The sequence below is a fragment of the Lathamus discolor genome, chromosome 4 (assembly GCF_037157495.1).
Source record: "Lathamus discolor isolate bLatDis1 chromosome 4, bLatDis1.hap1, whole genome shotgun sequence".
Classification (NCBI taxonomy): domain Eukaryota; kingdom Metazoa; phylum Chordata; class Aves; order Psittaciformes; family Psittacidae; genus Lathamus; species Lathamus discolor.
In genome coordinates, this window is record NC_088887.1 from 124,368,715 (window position 1) to 124,382,361 (window position 13,647).

The following is a 13,647-nucleotide window of genomic DNA, read 5'->3' on the forward strand; positions in this document are numbered from 1 at the left end:
GGAGCTGCTCTCAGGTCTCCCCTTCAGGAGCCTTCTCTTGTCCAGGCTGCCCCAGCCCAGCTCTCTCAGCCTGGCTCCAGAGCAGAGCTGCTCCAGCCCTCGCAGCATCTCCGTGGCCTCCTCTGGGCTCACTCAAGCCGGCTCAGTCCCTCTTGAGTTGGGAAATAGGAATAAAGTCTGTCTTGTCCCAACAAATGAGATGAATGAGAGGGTTTGGGATAACCTGAATTATATTTAACAATTAATAAGAATTGATATTTATGTGCTTTAAAAGAGCAGAGCACAGAGGCCAAAAAGCTGCGAAAATGTTTGCTGGTCTCGATAAAACGGGTTCACGAGGCAGAGGTGACCACACAGACACACACCGTGGGGCTCCTCAGAGGTGCTCTGTGCACTCAGCCTCCTTGGGGCAGGACGATTTGGCTCTTACTGCCGGCACAGGCAGTATTACAGGAGCTGTGCGCTGGCAGCCAGCCCAAGGCCACCCTGCACCTTGCTGGATGCCAGAACATAACAAGCAAATACTTCCGCTTGCAGGCTGTTCCCTCCCCATTCCCTACAACCTGCACCAGGGCTGTGCCCGGAGCAAGCTGGAGCCTTGGGGGCACAGGCTGGGCCGAGAGCTTGGGAAAGACGTGATCCAACCAAGGAAAACCGAGTGAAATCGGACTGGAGGCCAGTGAGGAGCCATCCTGCGAGTGGAGCAGGACGTGAGCACTGAGGAGCAGGTTTTCCACACCGGCAGCTCCTGAGGGACATGAGCATTTCATCAGAGCACAAGCCCCTTCGGAAGCAGGTCACGGGCAGCCTGCACACGGTGAGTAATGTACCAGCTCGACAGCATTGTCCTGTGGGATCAAAGCATTCCCTTTGGGCTCCTTTACAGTGTTTTTTTACCCCCATCTGTTATTGTAAAGACACCAGGGCTTGCCAGATGTGTGAGCAAGAAGAGGGCTCTAGGTATAAAGCTCTGTCTGACCCTGGCCTGTTTGCTTACAGAAGGGCCATGTCCCTTGCAGGCATAGATCTGCTAACAACAAGTAACCAGAGTGGTTCTTCTCTTTTGACAAGAGGTGGAATTAACTTAATAGGAACTTTAATTGCTCAGATCCCTAAATAAAAACCTACCATGAGTTTTGGGTGGGTTTCAGCAGTTCTTGGAGTCTCTAATGGAGCAATGCCCTGTGTTGAATCATCAGGTGGGAGCAGTAGTTTTTCTAGCTCTAAGGAAAACAAGAGGCAATCTCAGACAGGCAGAAATCAGTAATGAGATCATTTTCCTTTTCCTCTCCTCTATCCTCAGGCCACTCTTAACCAGTTTGTCTTCTCTGTTGTAGCTGTACAACTTCTCCCTCCAGACCTCTTTGATCCAACCTTCTTGTGCTGTACTTTTCAGGTGTAGGTTGCAAAATGCTTCCCCAAGGTAGTAACTGGTTTATAGAGGGATAAACTGGGTGGAATGACTTTCCTAAGTGTCACCTCGCTAATGACAGAGCTGGGAATCAGCTGGTGCCAGTGCTCCCGGTCTTCTGGGAACCGGTTTGGTTCCCCAAGCTAAAGCCATTGGACCTGAGAATATAAGGTTAATTTGGCTGCTGTATTAATGAAGATTTGATCCATTTGTGTCAGTGAGCAACAGCATGAAACATCTGAGAAAGGAGGAGAGGCTCAAAAGCATGAGACCCTGCTGTCAAATGAGCCCTGTCAGGGAGAAGCTGTTGCTGGCACTTGGATTAATGGCAGATTTCCTACAGAAACAGCTCTGGGCCATGCTCTTCAGTGGGTGGGAATCACAAGATCGGCTCAGACAGAATTGATATTTATGTCTCCTTGGCTCTAGTGTAAATGATCACTCCTGAGATGAAGCCACCCACACTAAGGCAAAGCAATATTCCAGCTGGGTCTTTGGCTCTTGTTTCACTGCCTTGCTGAGGCTGGGAGCCAATTGCTGCTAAATGTGAGAGCTTGCTGCTGTCTAAAGGGAAGGTCTGCCCTGCTCCATGTTATCTCTTCCTGGTCCCTTCCTTTTGCCAGCTCTGCTGCTTGTTAAATCCTCTGTGAGCCAGTTCAGCTCAGTAAGGTGACAGAGAAGCGCAAGGTGAGCAACAGAAGCAGGTAGATAGGAACGAGGATGGAAAAGGGAGAGGGCAGCAGGAGCTCCCCTTTCTCTTGGCCAGAGATCAGCTCACGTCATCCCGTGCGTCCGGTCCTTGGGATCCAGCTGAGCACTTCAGCACGTGCTTCACTTCAGGCATGTGACCAAAGCACTGAGGCAGATCCTGGCGTGAGCAGATCCACGAAAGAGCAGGTTTGCTCCTGGAAAAAATGGGTTGTTATTGACTCACACCTTCCAAATGGCAGGTGCGGTCCTGGCTGCGCATGGGACGATTACAGCAGGAGGGAAACAACTGCTTCCTTTCTTCTCTCTCCTTGCCCTCCAGTGTCTTTATCTGGAGGAAAAGAACTACTTTTCCTCCAGTTCTTTTTACAGTATTGAGTAATGTAAAAAGTGACCAAGTGCAAAGTGATGCTGTTAAAACTCTGCAGCACTGAACCATCAGGAAGGCCGGACCGGACACAACATCCAGCTTCCTGGTGTTCAAGGCTCTTCCAATGTGTTTCAGCTAGCATGTGGAAATGAAATAAATCCAAACAAACCCCTAAACTTTACATTATTTGCGTGGAGGCCTCATAGCAGCCTTCCAGTACCTGAAGGGGGCCTATAGGGATGCTGGGGAGGGACTCTTCATCAGGGACTGTAGTGACAGGACAAGGGGTAACGGGTTAAAACTTAAACAGGGGAAGTTTAGATTGGATCTAAGGAGGAAATTCTTTCCTGTGAGGGTGGTGAGGCACTGGAATGGGTTGCCCAGGGAGGTTGTGAGTGCTCCATCCCTGTCAGTGTTCAAGGCCAGGCTGGATGAAGCCTTGGGTGGGATGGTTTAGTGTGAGGTGTCCCTGCCCATGGCAGGGGGGTTGGAACTGGATGAACTTGAAGTCCTTTCCAACCCTAACTGTTCTATGATTCTATGATTCTGTGATTATTCCTTCTTAAATCCATGTCAGCTGCATGAATGACGGGATGGAAGGATGCTGGGGAGGGACTCTTCATTAGGGACTGTAGTGATAGGACAACGGGTGATGGGTTCAAACTGAAATAGGGGAAGTTCAGGTTGGATGTAAGGAAGAAGTTCTTTACTGTGAGAGAGGCACTGGAATGGGTTGTCCAAGGAAGTTGTGAATGCTCCATCCCTGGCAGTGTTCAAAGCCAGGCTGGATGGAGTCTTGGGTGACACGTTCTAGTGTGAGGCATCCCTACCCATAGCAGGGATTTGGAACTGGATGATCTTAAGGTCCTTTCCAACCCAAACTATTCTATGATTCTATGATTTCCTTTACTTCCTAGCTAAAGCTATCACATGTTTTCCAAGTGCTTTGCTTCTGTCCTCCATCTCTGACATGCTGGATTTTTGAGTCTTCCTTAGTATTCATGACTCAACTCCCTGACAAATAGAAGATTCCACCCATTTCAAGGGGCTTTATTTCCTTCTGTGAAGAGTAAACACCAGTTCAAATGAGAAGAATGGAGTTGCACAGCTTTAGATCCTTGTCTCTCTTCACATGTGGAGGATGAGAGCACACAGATCGCTCTTGTTGGAAGGAGAGGGGCTTATGTGGGACTTAGGAGATTGATACTGAATCCTGAGGTCACTGACAGCTTCCCTGGGCAGGGTACTTCTTGTCCCTCTTCCCCACCGGCAAAAAGTGGACTAATCCCAAATTTCCTTCATCCTAAAGATGTGGTGAGGACTTGGCCATTTTGAAGTGTCCAAGTTTCTGCTGCCGTGGTTATGAAGGCTGTATAAACATCCCACATCTGCTTTGAGCAATAAATGGGATGGCTGTTTCCATCTCATTGCCAAGAGATGGGAGTTCATACCGCTCCTCACACCATCATTCCCACTTCCAGCAGCAATCATCCTTTTTCCCTCGACACATCCACGTTCATGGCCTCAGACTGATAACACACATGGCTTTTTGTCCCCTTTGTTATTCTTGCAGTTGTCCCCAATCGTGGAGTTAAATGTCGGCGGGGAGATGTACACAACAACCCTGAGCACCTTAAAGAAACACCCTGGCTCCAAGTTGGCAGAGATGTTCACCGGCCAGCCCAAACTGAGGACTGACTCCGAAGGGAGGTTCTTCATCGACAGGCCAGGCACCTACTTCAAATACATCCTGGAGTACCTTCGTAGTAACCAAGTGCCCACCCAGTGCATCCAGGACGTCTACAAGGAGGCATTGTTCTACGACATCGAGCCTCTGGTCAAGCAGCTTGAGGACTCCCCACAGCTCTTTGGGGAGCTCGTGGCCAGGAAGCAGTTTCTGGCTCGTGTGCCCAACTACAGCGAGAACATCGAGCTCATGATCCGCATTGCCAGGGCAGAGGCGGTCGCGTCGCGCCGCTCCAGCGTCATCGTGTGCGTGGTGAAGACCGAGGAGGATGCGGCCAGATGTCAGGATGCCTTGAGCAGCTTGGACATGGATAAGAAGTCTGTGGTGAAGTTTGGGCCCTGGAAGGCAGCGCCAAGTGTTTTTGACCTGTTGGACTGCATCCAAATGGATGTGGAAGCCAAAGGGTATAAAATAGCCCTTCAGCCCCATGTTGCGGAGAAAGGGTTCGCTTCAAATCGCATGACTTCTTCTACAAGTTCCTGTTCACCTGGTGGTAGCGAAGTGCCCCCAAAGGGAATTCCAAAGGGAATGGAGGGAAGTAATTATTAAACCAAATTAATTTGGGCTGTGGAGAGTAAGCTACAGACTACCACAAGGACAGGAGGAAATGCATGGGGCAAGGACATGATCATGATCTCCTTTGGTCATTTGGTAAATTAAGGAGGATTTAAGAGCTACTGAATACTTAGGGGATAAGCACATGTTTAAAAGGTAGCAGGAAAAGGAGGAATTTTATGCTTTCAGCATTGTTAACTATTAAGTTAGTTCAGAGAGCCTGATCTGATCCAAAATCACTCAACCTAAGAAAAATGAATAGTCCCAAATACTTATCATGGACATGTGGAGTTGGCCTCTCTGCGCCAAGGGAACAGGTCACATAGGTGTAATCTGCAGAGGAAACACTCATAACGGCATTAACACATGCTCAAATTAAATCTGGATCCTTGGCGAGAAGGCAAAAGCTCTTCTTCTCACTGCTTTCCATGCTAGAATGTGGGTTAAAAAGGATTCAGCGTCCCCTGCTCTCTTTGTGTTCCTTCAGCAGCCAGCCTGCTCTGTAACCAAGGTACTTATTACCATTATTTATTACTTATTCTGAAGGAAAGACAGAGAAACTCAGCTCTGGTCCAGGATCAACACAAGGCAAAAATACATTGCTGATGGTTTATAATCTAAATTTATAGGTTTTTTATAGTATAGGGTTTATAATCTAAGGACATGCACTCCCTTCTCAGGCCACACCATTTTGATCTTTTTCTTACAATATTCATCATTATTAGGATGCTATTTCTAAATATAGGAGCTTCTGGAAGAATAGGGAAAACCCACTGAGATTTGTTGGGAAGGAAGTGCTCCTTAAGTGATAGCCTGGGAACTCAGTGCAAGTTCTCCTTTACAGAACATGAGTCGGGTCCTACATCATGTTGTAACACTCCTGGTATTCAAAGGTTTGTTTTTATACTGGAGATGGCAGTTTGGGTTTAACCACTCTGAAAATCATAACGGCTGATTTCATAGAATCATAGAATGGTTTGGGTTGGAAAGGCCCTCAAGATCATCCAGTTCCAACCCCCTGCCATGGGCAGGGACACCTCACACTAAACCATGGCACCTAGGGCTCTGTCCAACCTGGCCTTGAACACTGCCAGGGATGGAGCACTCACAGCTTCCCTGGGCAACCCATTCCAGTGCCCCACCACCCTTACAGTAAAAAACTTCTTCCTTAGATCCAATCTAAACTTCCCCTGTTTCAGCTTTAACCCATCACCCCTTGTCTTATCACTGCAGTCCCTGATGAAGAGTCCCTCCCCAGCATCCCTATAGGCCCCCTTCAGACACTGGAAGCTGCTCTGAGGTCTCCACGCAGCTTCTCTTCTCCAGGCTGAACAGCCCCAACTTCCTCAGCCTGTCTTCATACAGGAGGTGCTCCAGCCCCTGATCATCCTCGTGGCCTCCTCTGGACTTGTTCCAGCAGTTCCATGTCCTTTTTATGTTGAGGACACCAGAACTGCACACAGTGCTCCAGGTGAGGTCTCACAAGAGCAGAGCAGAGGGGCAGGATCACCTCCTTCGCCCTGCTGGTCACGCTCCTTTTGCTGCAGCCCAGGATACGGTTGCTTTCTGGGCTGCGAGCGCACACTGCAGCCGGCTCATGTTCAGTTTCTCATTGACCAGCACCCCCAAGTCCTTCTCCGCAGGGCCGCTCTGAATCTCTTCTTTGCCCAACCTGTAGCTGTGCCTGGGATTGCTCCGACCCAGGTGCAGGACCTTGCACTTGTCGTGGTTGAACTTCATAAGGCTGACATCAGCCCACCTCACAAGCGTGTCAAGGTCCCTCTGGATGGCATCCCTTCCCTCCAGCGTATCAACCGGACCACACAGCTTGGTGTCATCGGCAAACTTGCTGAGGGCACACTCAATCCCACTGTCATTTGATTAAGATCACACTGCCTTTGCTTCTCAGAAGACGGATTTCTTCCAATAATCTCTGGGATGTCAAATAAATAACCTTTAAAAGCCTTTTGAATGAAGTAAGTGCTTTATTTACTGACATCTTCCCTCTCAAATCCCCCAGTCCTGAAGACCTGAAGTTTTACCTGTATGTTAATGGATGTGAATCGTTCCTAAGTATTCATTCCTGACACAGGGGCTAGGAGCAGCCTGCTCTAGTGGAAGGTGTCCCTGCCCATGGGGCAGCCACAGCTTCTCTGGGCACCCTGTGCCAGCGCCTCAGCACCCTCACAGGGAAGAGCTTCTGCCTAAGAGCTCATCTCAGTCTCCCCTCGGGCAGGTTCAAGCCATTCCCCTCGGCCTGGCCCTACAGGCCCTTGTCCCAAGCCCCTCTCCAGCTTTCCTGCAGCCCCTTTAGGCACTGGAGCTGCTCTAATGTCTCCTTCTGTAACTTGTTAATCCATGTTATTTATATTTGGCTATTTACACGGTCTATTATCAAATACTAACGCAACTGGTGATTATACTGGGTGGAAAACGATTCGGTTTACCGGCGAGCCTGGCCAGGCCGCAGCCGCCATGTCAGCCCAGCGTTTCCATGGCAACAACAGCCCGCCCGCTCCGGGGCCAGGCCTCCTGACCATAGAGCTGGGCCTCCAGCTGTGAAGAGAGGCCTCTGCCTATTGGCGCCTCTCTGCTGGTGCCTCTGTGGTTTCTCTTCCGGGTGGCGCGGTCGGCAGCATGGCGGCGCACCTGAAGAAGCGGGTGTACGAGGAGTTCACCAAGGTGGTTCAGGTAACGCACTGATACCGGGCCGGGTAGGGCCGAGCGGGGCCGGGGAGTACGGCCCCGAGCTCCGCCGTGCGGAGCTGTGGAGGAAGCCAAGGGCTCAGTCCGCGGCCTAGCCCCTGAGTGCTGCCCGCCGCCATGGGGCCGTGAGGGGATCGGGACGGGTCGGCCGCGGTTTGTGGAGGCTGGAGCTGGCTGGAGGGAATGGGGCTGGCTCGGGGTGTGTGCGGGAGGAGTGGGATGCACCCCTAAGGGCTGGGGCAAAGCGGCATGATGGGGGGGGTCGCGACTGACGGGGGGCTGATGAGGCCTGACTGATGTGGCTTCCCCCAGCCCGGAGCGGGGAACGGCGGCGAGCTGTTCTGTTGCTCCAGGCTGGGGGGTATGGCAGGAGTTGTGTTTGCCGTGGGTTGGTGGTCAGGGGATGGAAGGGGCAGGGTTTGCCGCAGGTCGGTGTGGGGGGAGGCAGCGTTTGCTGAGGGTAGGGGCTGCATGGGCAGGACAGGAGCACGCACTGGGGCTGAGGATGTGTTTTGTCCTAAGGTAGATGAGGGAGAGGCCAGGGACTGCTGTGGGGCACAGGAGCTTCCTCAGGCTTCTGTAACCACTCCGTGAAGGATTTGCTGTGTGTTTCTGACCCATGTCCCTCTCCGCACAGCAGCAGCACGAGGACTTGTCCGCTAAGAAGCTGAGGTTGACCAAGCCCAGCAAGTCAGCAGCGCTCCATGTGGACTTGTGCAAAGCCACCTCGCCTGCAGATGCGTTGCAGTACCTGCTCCAGTTTGCCAGGAAGCCTGTGGAAGTGGAGAGCGTGGAAGGGGTTGTCAGGATCCTGCTGGAGCATTATTACAAGGTGGTGAAGCTGGGAGCCAAGTGTGCTGCCAGGATCCTCCTCTTGGGCTTGTTTTTGGGGTGTTGGATGTAGAACTGGGAGTCACAGGGTGCTGTGTTGATCACCTGGCTGCCAACAGCTTCTGTGTGTGAGGAGACTGAGGGACTCTGGTCCTTTCCCCAGTGGTTTCTGATCATGTTGGTCCTTTTGCTGATGGCTTCAGGAGCCTGTGACAAGGATGTGACTGTGTTATCCCTGCAGATAGTGTGATTAGTCTGATGATAACTTAACAAGGGACAAAAGACGTGACAAGAAGTTATCAAGGGAGCCTGACTGTCCAGAGCTGGCTTAACTTTGTCTGAGTCCTCCCTGACTGATGTTTCCTTACCTTGCTCTTTATTTCCTCTTGCAGTGGAGAAACATTTTAGCTATTGCTTATGCTGTGAATGAAGCCCTTTTAAAATGATGCTTCTGAAAAGCTTTTCAACAAAAAGGTCTTAAAAGCAGAATAACAAATAAATAACAGGTGTAAAATACGTTTCATGGTATCCAGGTATTGATCCTTCACTTGATGAAGCAAAGCTTTAATGCATTTGACAAAGCTGAAACGTTTCTCAGAAGCACCCTTGTGCTACTCTGTCTTTCCTCTTATACTTGAGTCTGTTTTGCTTTGAACTTGCATCGGAACCCAGCTGCATTTTATCTCTTTCTGTACTTTACCTTCTTTGACTCATGTCTTGAGACTGTTTCACATTTGGCCGTTTTGATGAGAACTTATTTTGGTCACTGGACTGGTTCCCACCCAAAAGATTGGACAATTTCATCAGTTTGTTCTGGGAGTTCTTCTGTCATTCGTGGTCAAATAATGCAGCTTGTTTGTGTTTGAAGTTTGTCTTGTAGCCTGTGTTAGAAGAGAGACTCAAATCTACAGATACAGTCACATTCTCAAGTGCACAACGTGTTACAGAAACCGGCTTTATAAAGCAGCACAGTCCTGATAATATTTTACTTAAGGACAAAATCTTTTGAAGAACTGGTTTATTATAAACCAGTATTTCCAGAAAAGGGGGGCTTGGAACTGGATGATCTTAAGGTCTTTTTCAACCCTAACTGTTCTATGATTCTGTACTAAAACTTGCACTTGAACTGATCCTTCAGAAACTTCACCCTGAAAGCTGGAACTGCAGTGGAAGTTGTGTGATGATGTGGTTGTAGTGTTTTACGGTGGTACGGCAGCCTCCTGCTTCTTCATCCCTTTATATGATGGTAGAACAATCCCCACACAATCCTGTTGGCCTCTGAAATGGATCTGAAAAATAATCTGGCTTTTCCTTTCCTCTCCATTTTGCCATCCATGGCCATGGTTGCACAATGTGTTACAGAAACCAGTTTTATAAAGCAGCACAGTCCTGATAATATTTTACTTAAGGACAAAATCTTTTGAAGAACTGGTTTATTATAAACCAGTATCTCCAGAAAAGGGGGGGTTGGAACTGGATGATCTTGAGGTCCTTTCCAACCCTAACTGTTCTATGATTCTATGGTGACGGTGAAATCAGCAGCACAGCTAAGCAGAGAGCATGTTGCCATGTGTGTGGGAAAGCCATAGGGGCAGGGTATTGTAAGCCTTGTTGTGACATGTATCCTGAAACAGTGGCCTGAAGTGATCCTCAAGTTCCTTTCCGGACTGTTCAGGGTGTTTGGGATGAGGGATTAGAGGCACCTTCACTTAGTGGTGTGTTGGTTGTGGATGGCAATCAGACCTGCTGAGGAATGTTAGAAGGAGGGAGGGAGAAAAATGCCCTTTGGGATGGGAGACTGCTTGTAGCTCCTTAATAACATCACAGAAAGTATTTATAAGGCTATTAAAAATGCCTTTATAAGTTGTTTGAGTTGGAAGGGACCTTAAAGCTCATCCTGTTCCAGCTCCCTGCCACAGGCAGGGACACCTTCCACTGGAGCAGCTTGCTCCAAGCCCCTGTGTCCAACCTGGCCTTGAGCACTGCCAGGGATGGGGCAGCCACAGCTTCTCTGGGCACCCTGTGCCAGCGCCTCAGCACCCTCACAGAGAAGAACTGCCTTATATGTAACCTGAACTTCCCCTGGTCACTTGACCACCACAGTACTGTGGAAATCCATATGTCCTACCACCAAATGTAAGCAGTGCAGTGACAGCAACTGTTGTTCAAGGGCATAATTTCTACCCTGTAAAGAGAAGATGCTTCTCAGCTCAGCTGAGAAAGAGATAACTGCTGTGGGTATCACATTTGTCACTTGTGGGGTGTGTGTGATGCTTGAGTCTCTCCTAAACACTGTTATAGCTTATTTATATAATTATCACTTGGACAGCTTTGCTGTTCCTTAAATGAATCATAGAATGAAGTAGGTTGAAAAAGTCCTTTAAGATCATCAAAGTCCAACCATTACCACAGGACTGCCAAGGCCACCACTAAACCATGTCAAAGTGAGCAGATGTTTGCAGGTAACACATCCTTCTATTGGTTTATTTAGTTTTTACCTTGCTGTGCTGGATTTCTTTCATTTCTTGCTGTCAGATTGGCAAGATTCCTCCCCACCAGTAAGAGAAACAGTTGTTTTCGGTAGCCCACAGACTCTGCTCTTTATCTTTGTAGAGATCAAGAGACCAGCAGCCTCAGCTCATCTAACATCCTCCCACTTGTTCATTAAAATAGATATTAACCTGAGCAACACTGAGTTTTCTGGCGTCTTGAAAATGTGATTTATTCAAACGTTACATTTCCAAACAGGATGAAGGTAATTTTGAGGAATTGTCAGTAAAAGAATCACTTTGAGATGTACTGGAAGCTGCCACCTTAATGGTTTTGTATGGTCAATGCCCTATGGGATGTGCTGTGGGTGTATAAAGGAGGAAGCAAACTGACAGCAAAATTCAGACCCTTGTGCTGAATTATAGATGGGTCCTGCCTGTGTGTAGTGGAAACTGGAGAATAAATGAGGTGTCTGTTGATTCTTTCCAGGAGAATGATGCCTCTGTAAGGCTGAAGATCGCTTCCCTGCTGGGTTTGTTGTCCAAAACTGCTGGGTTTTCTCCAGACTGCATCATGGATGATGCCATTAACACTCTTCAGAATGAGAGTAAGTCCCAGTTTTTAGGTGGTGCCTGAGGTCAAAGCAGATTCATCCTGTCTTTTCAGCATTTAGGACAGTGGTAAGGCCCTTTAGAGCTGAAGTGTATAGTGGGGAACTGTTGCTCAGAGTATTTATGTTCTGCTGTTTTGAATGATGATAGAAAATACTATGTTCTGAGGAGAAGAATGCTCCTCAGACCTGCCTGCTGTGTGCCTTTGTTTTAAGGGAGTGCGAGCTTTGCTTTTCCATTACTGTATGAGACCTGTTGCTTCTCAAGTGCTCTGTTCTAGAGGACAGTCTTGCTTAAAGTGGAATCGTGTTTGAAGAGGACGTTTTCTTCCTTCCTATGCATTAGTTTATTAGTACTGGATTTGTAATAGACAGTAAAACACAGGTTGTCTTGCTTGTGGTTTCAGTACAGTCTGTTTTTATTTGCTATGTTGTACTCACAGTTTGCATGTGCTTTATGCGATGTGGTTTAATTTTAATGTCATTTATAGAATCAAGTAATAGGTTGGGTTGGAAGAGACCTTAAAGCTCATCCAGTTCCAACCCCCTGCCACAAGCAGGGACACCTTCCACTAGAGCAGCTTGCTCCAAGCCCCTGTGCCCAACCTGGTCTTGAACACTGCCAGGGATGGGGCAGCCACAGCTTCTCTGGGCACCCTGTGCCAGCGCCTCAGCACCCTCACAGGGAAGAGCTGCCTTATCTCTAACCTAAATCTCACTTGTAAGTGCTGGTTGGGTTGAGTTCAGCAGAGGGCCACTGAGGTGGTTGGGTGCTAGAGTAAGTGATGTGCAGGGGGAGGCTGAGGGAGCTGAGCTTGTTCTGGCATTGAAAGGAGAAGTTTTCAGGAGGACCTTCCAGCTCTGAGGAGTGTGTGCTTCTGTAGCTGGTGAGGAGCTCAGTAAAGAGGTACAGAGCCTTTCACTGCTTTGTTTTGCAGAGTCTCACCAGGTCCTTGCTCAGCTGCTCGACACCCTGTTGGTGATTGGCACAAAACTCACAGAGAATCCACCAGTCAGGATGAGACTGGTTGAGGTGGCCTGCAAGGTAAGACACCCTCATTGGGCAGGAAACCTTTGTCACTGCCACAGTACAAAAACCATGTAGTCAGTGTTTAAATTCTCAACGAACTTACTATATTAACATTTCATTAAGTGCTAGGAATCTTCCTATGATTAGTTGTTACAAGGGGGTGAAAGAACAACAAGCTTCCAGTTACATCTGTTCTTCTTTTCCATTCCACAGCATCTGACAGATTCTTCCCATGGTGTAAGGAATAAGTGTCTTCAGTTAATCGGCTGTCTTGGACCAGTGGAAAAAGCTGCTGCGAAAGAATCTGAAAGCCAGGCTGCCAAAGATGTGCAGAAGATCATAGGAGATCATTTTAATGACCAGGACCCTCGGGTTAGGACTGCAGCTATAAAAGCCATGGTAAGCGGTGCTGGTGTAGTGGAAGCAATTGCTGGAAGGTTTGGAGAATGGACAGCTAATGTATTCATATGCAGTTGTGTTTTCCTAATTAATCAAAGAATGGCTGTGAAGTTTGAAGAAATTATACTTAAGATTATTATTTAATCTTGACTTGACTTAACCAAACCATTCTGTGACTGCTGTCATGAAACCCTACTTGCAGCATTGTGTGCAGCTCTGGTGTCCTCAACATTAGAAGGACATGGAGCTGTTGGAGCAAGTCCAGAGGAGGCCACGAGGATGATCAGGGGCTGGAGCACCTCCCATATGGAGATAGGCTGAGAAAGTTGGGGCTGTTCAGCCTGGAGAAGAGAAGCTGCATGGAGACCTCAGAGCAGCTTCCAGTATCTGAAGGGGGCCTATAGGGATGCTGGGGAGGGACTCTTCATCAGGGACTGTAGTGACAGGACAAGGGGTAACGGGTTCAAACTGAAACAGGGGAAGTTTAGATTGGATATAAGGAAGAAGTTTTTTACTGTAAGGGTGGTGAGGCACTCGAATGGGTTGCCCAGGGAGGTTGTGAGAGCTCCATCCCTGGCAGTGTTCAAGGCCAGGTTGGACGGGGCTTGGAGCAGCCTGGTCTAATGTGAGGTGTCCCTGCCCATGGCAAGGGGTTGGAACTGGATGATCTTAAGGTCCTTTCCAGCCCAGATCATTCTATGAGTCTATGATTTAAAATACTTATAGGCAAGATAATGAAATATTTTCTTTATAGGAGGAATCCAGATTTTACTCAAATCAGAAGAAACAG

General features: G+C 48.5%; 2 protein-coding genes across 4 annotated transcripts in view; both read left to right on the plus strand.

Annotated features, from left to right (window-relative positions):
- The first annotated feature begins 542 nt into the window (after positions 1–542).
- KCTD14 (potassium channel tetramerization domain containing 14) lies at positions 543–4,819 on the plus strand. Its single transcript, XM_065675893.1, is given in 3 exon segments — positions 543–817; positions 4,063–4,681; positions 4,684–4,819. Coding segments are annotated over 3 exon segments (729 nt in total). The 5' UTR covers positions 543–757; the 3' UTR covers positions 4,734–4,819.
- A 2,566-nt stretch (positions 4,820–7,385) lies between these two features.
- The window catches only part of INTS4 (integrator complex subunit 4), a 33,694-nt gene continuing 27,432 nt past the window's right edge, over positions 7,386–13,647 (plus strand). For 2 of the 3 annotated variants that reach the window (XM_065678864.1, XM_065678866.1), the window contains exons 1-5: positions 7,386–7,482; positions 8,135–8,329; positions 11,308–11,425; positions 12,367–12,473; positions 12,672–12,857. In XM_065678864.1, the coding sequence (XP_065534936.1) occupies positions 7,429–7,482; positions 8,135–8,329; positions 11,308–11,425; positions 12,367–12,473; positions 12,672–12,857 (660 nt within the window). In that variant the 5' untranslated portion in view covers positions 7,386–7,428. The remainder of the gene's footprint in view (positions 7,483–8,134; positions 8,330–11,307; positions 11,426–12,366; positions 12,474–12,671; positions 12,858–13,647) is intronic. The other variant, XM_065678865.1, reaches the window with a different exon arrangement.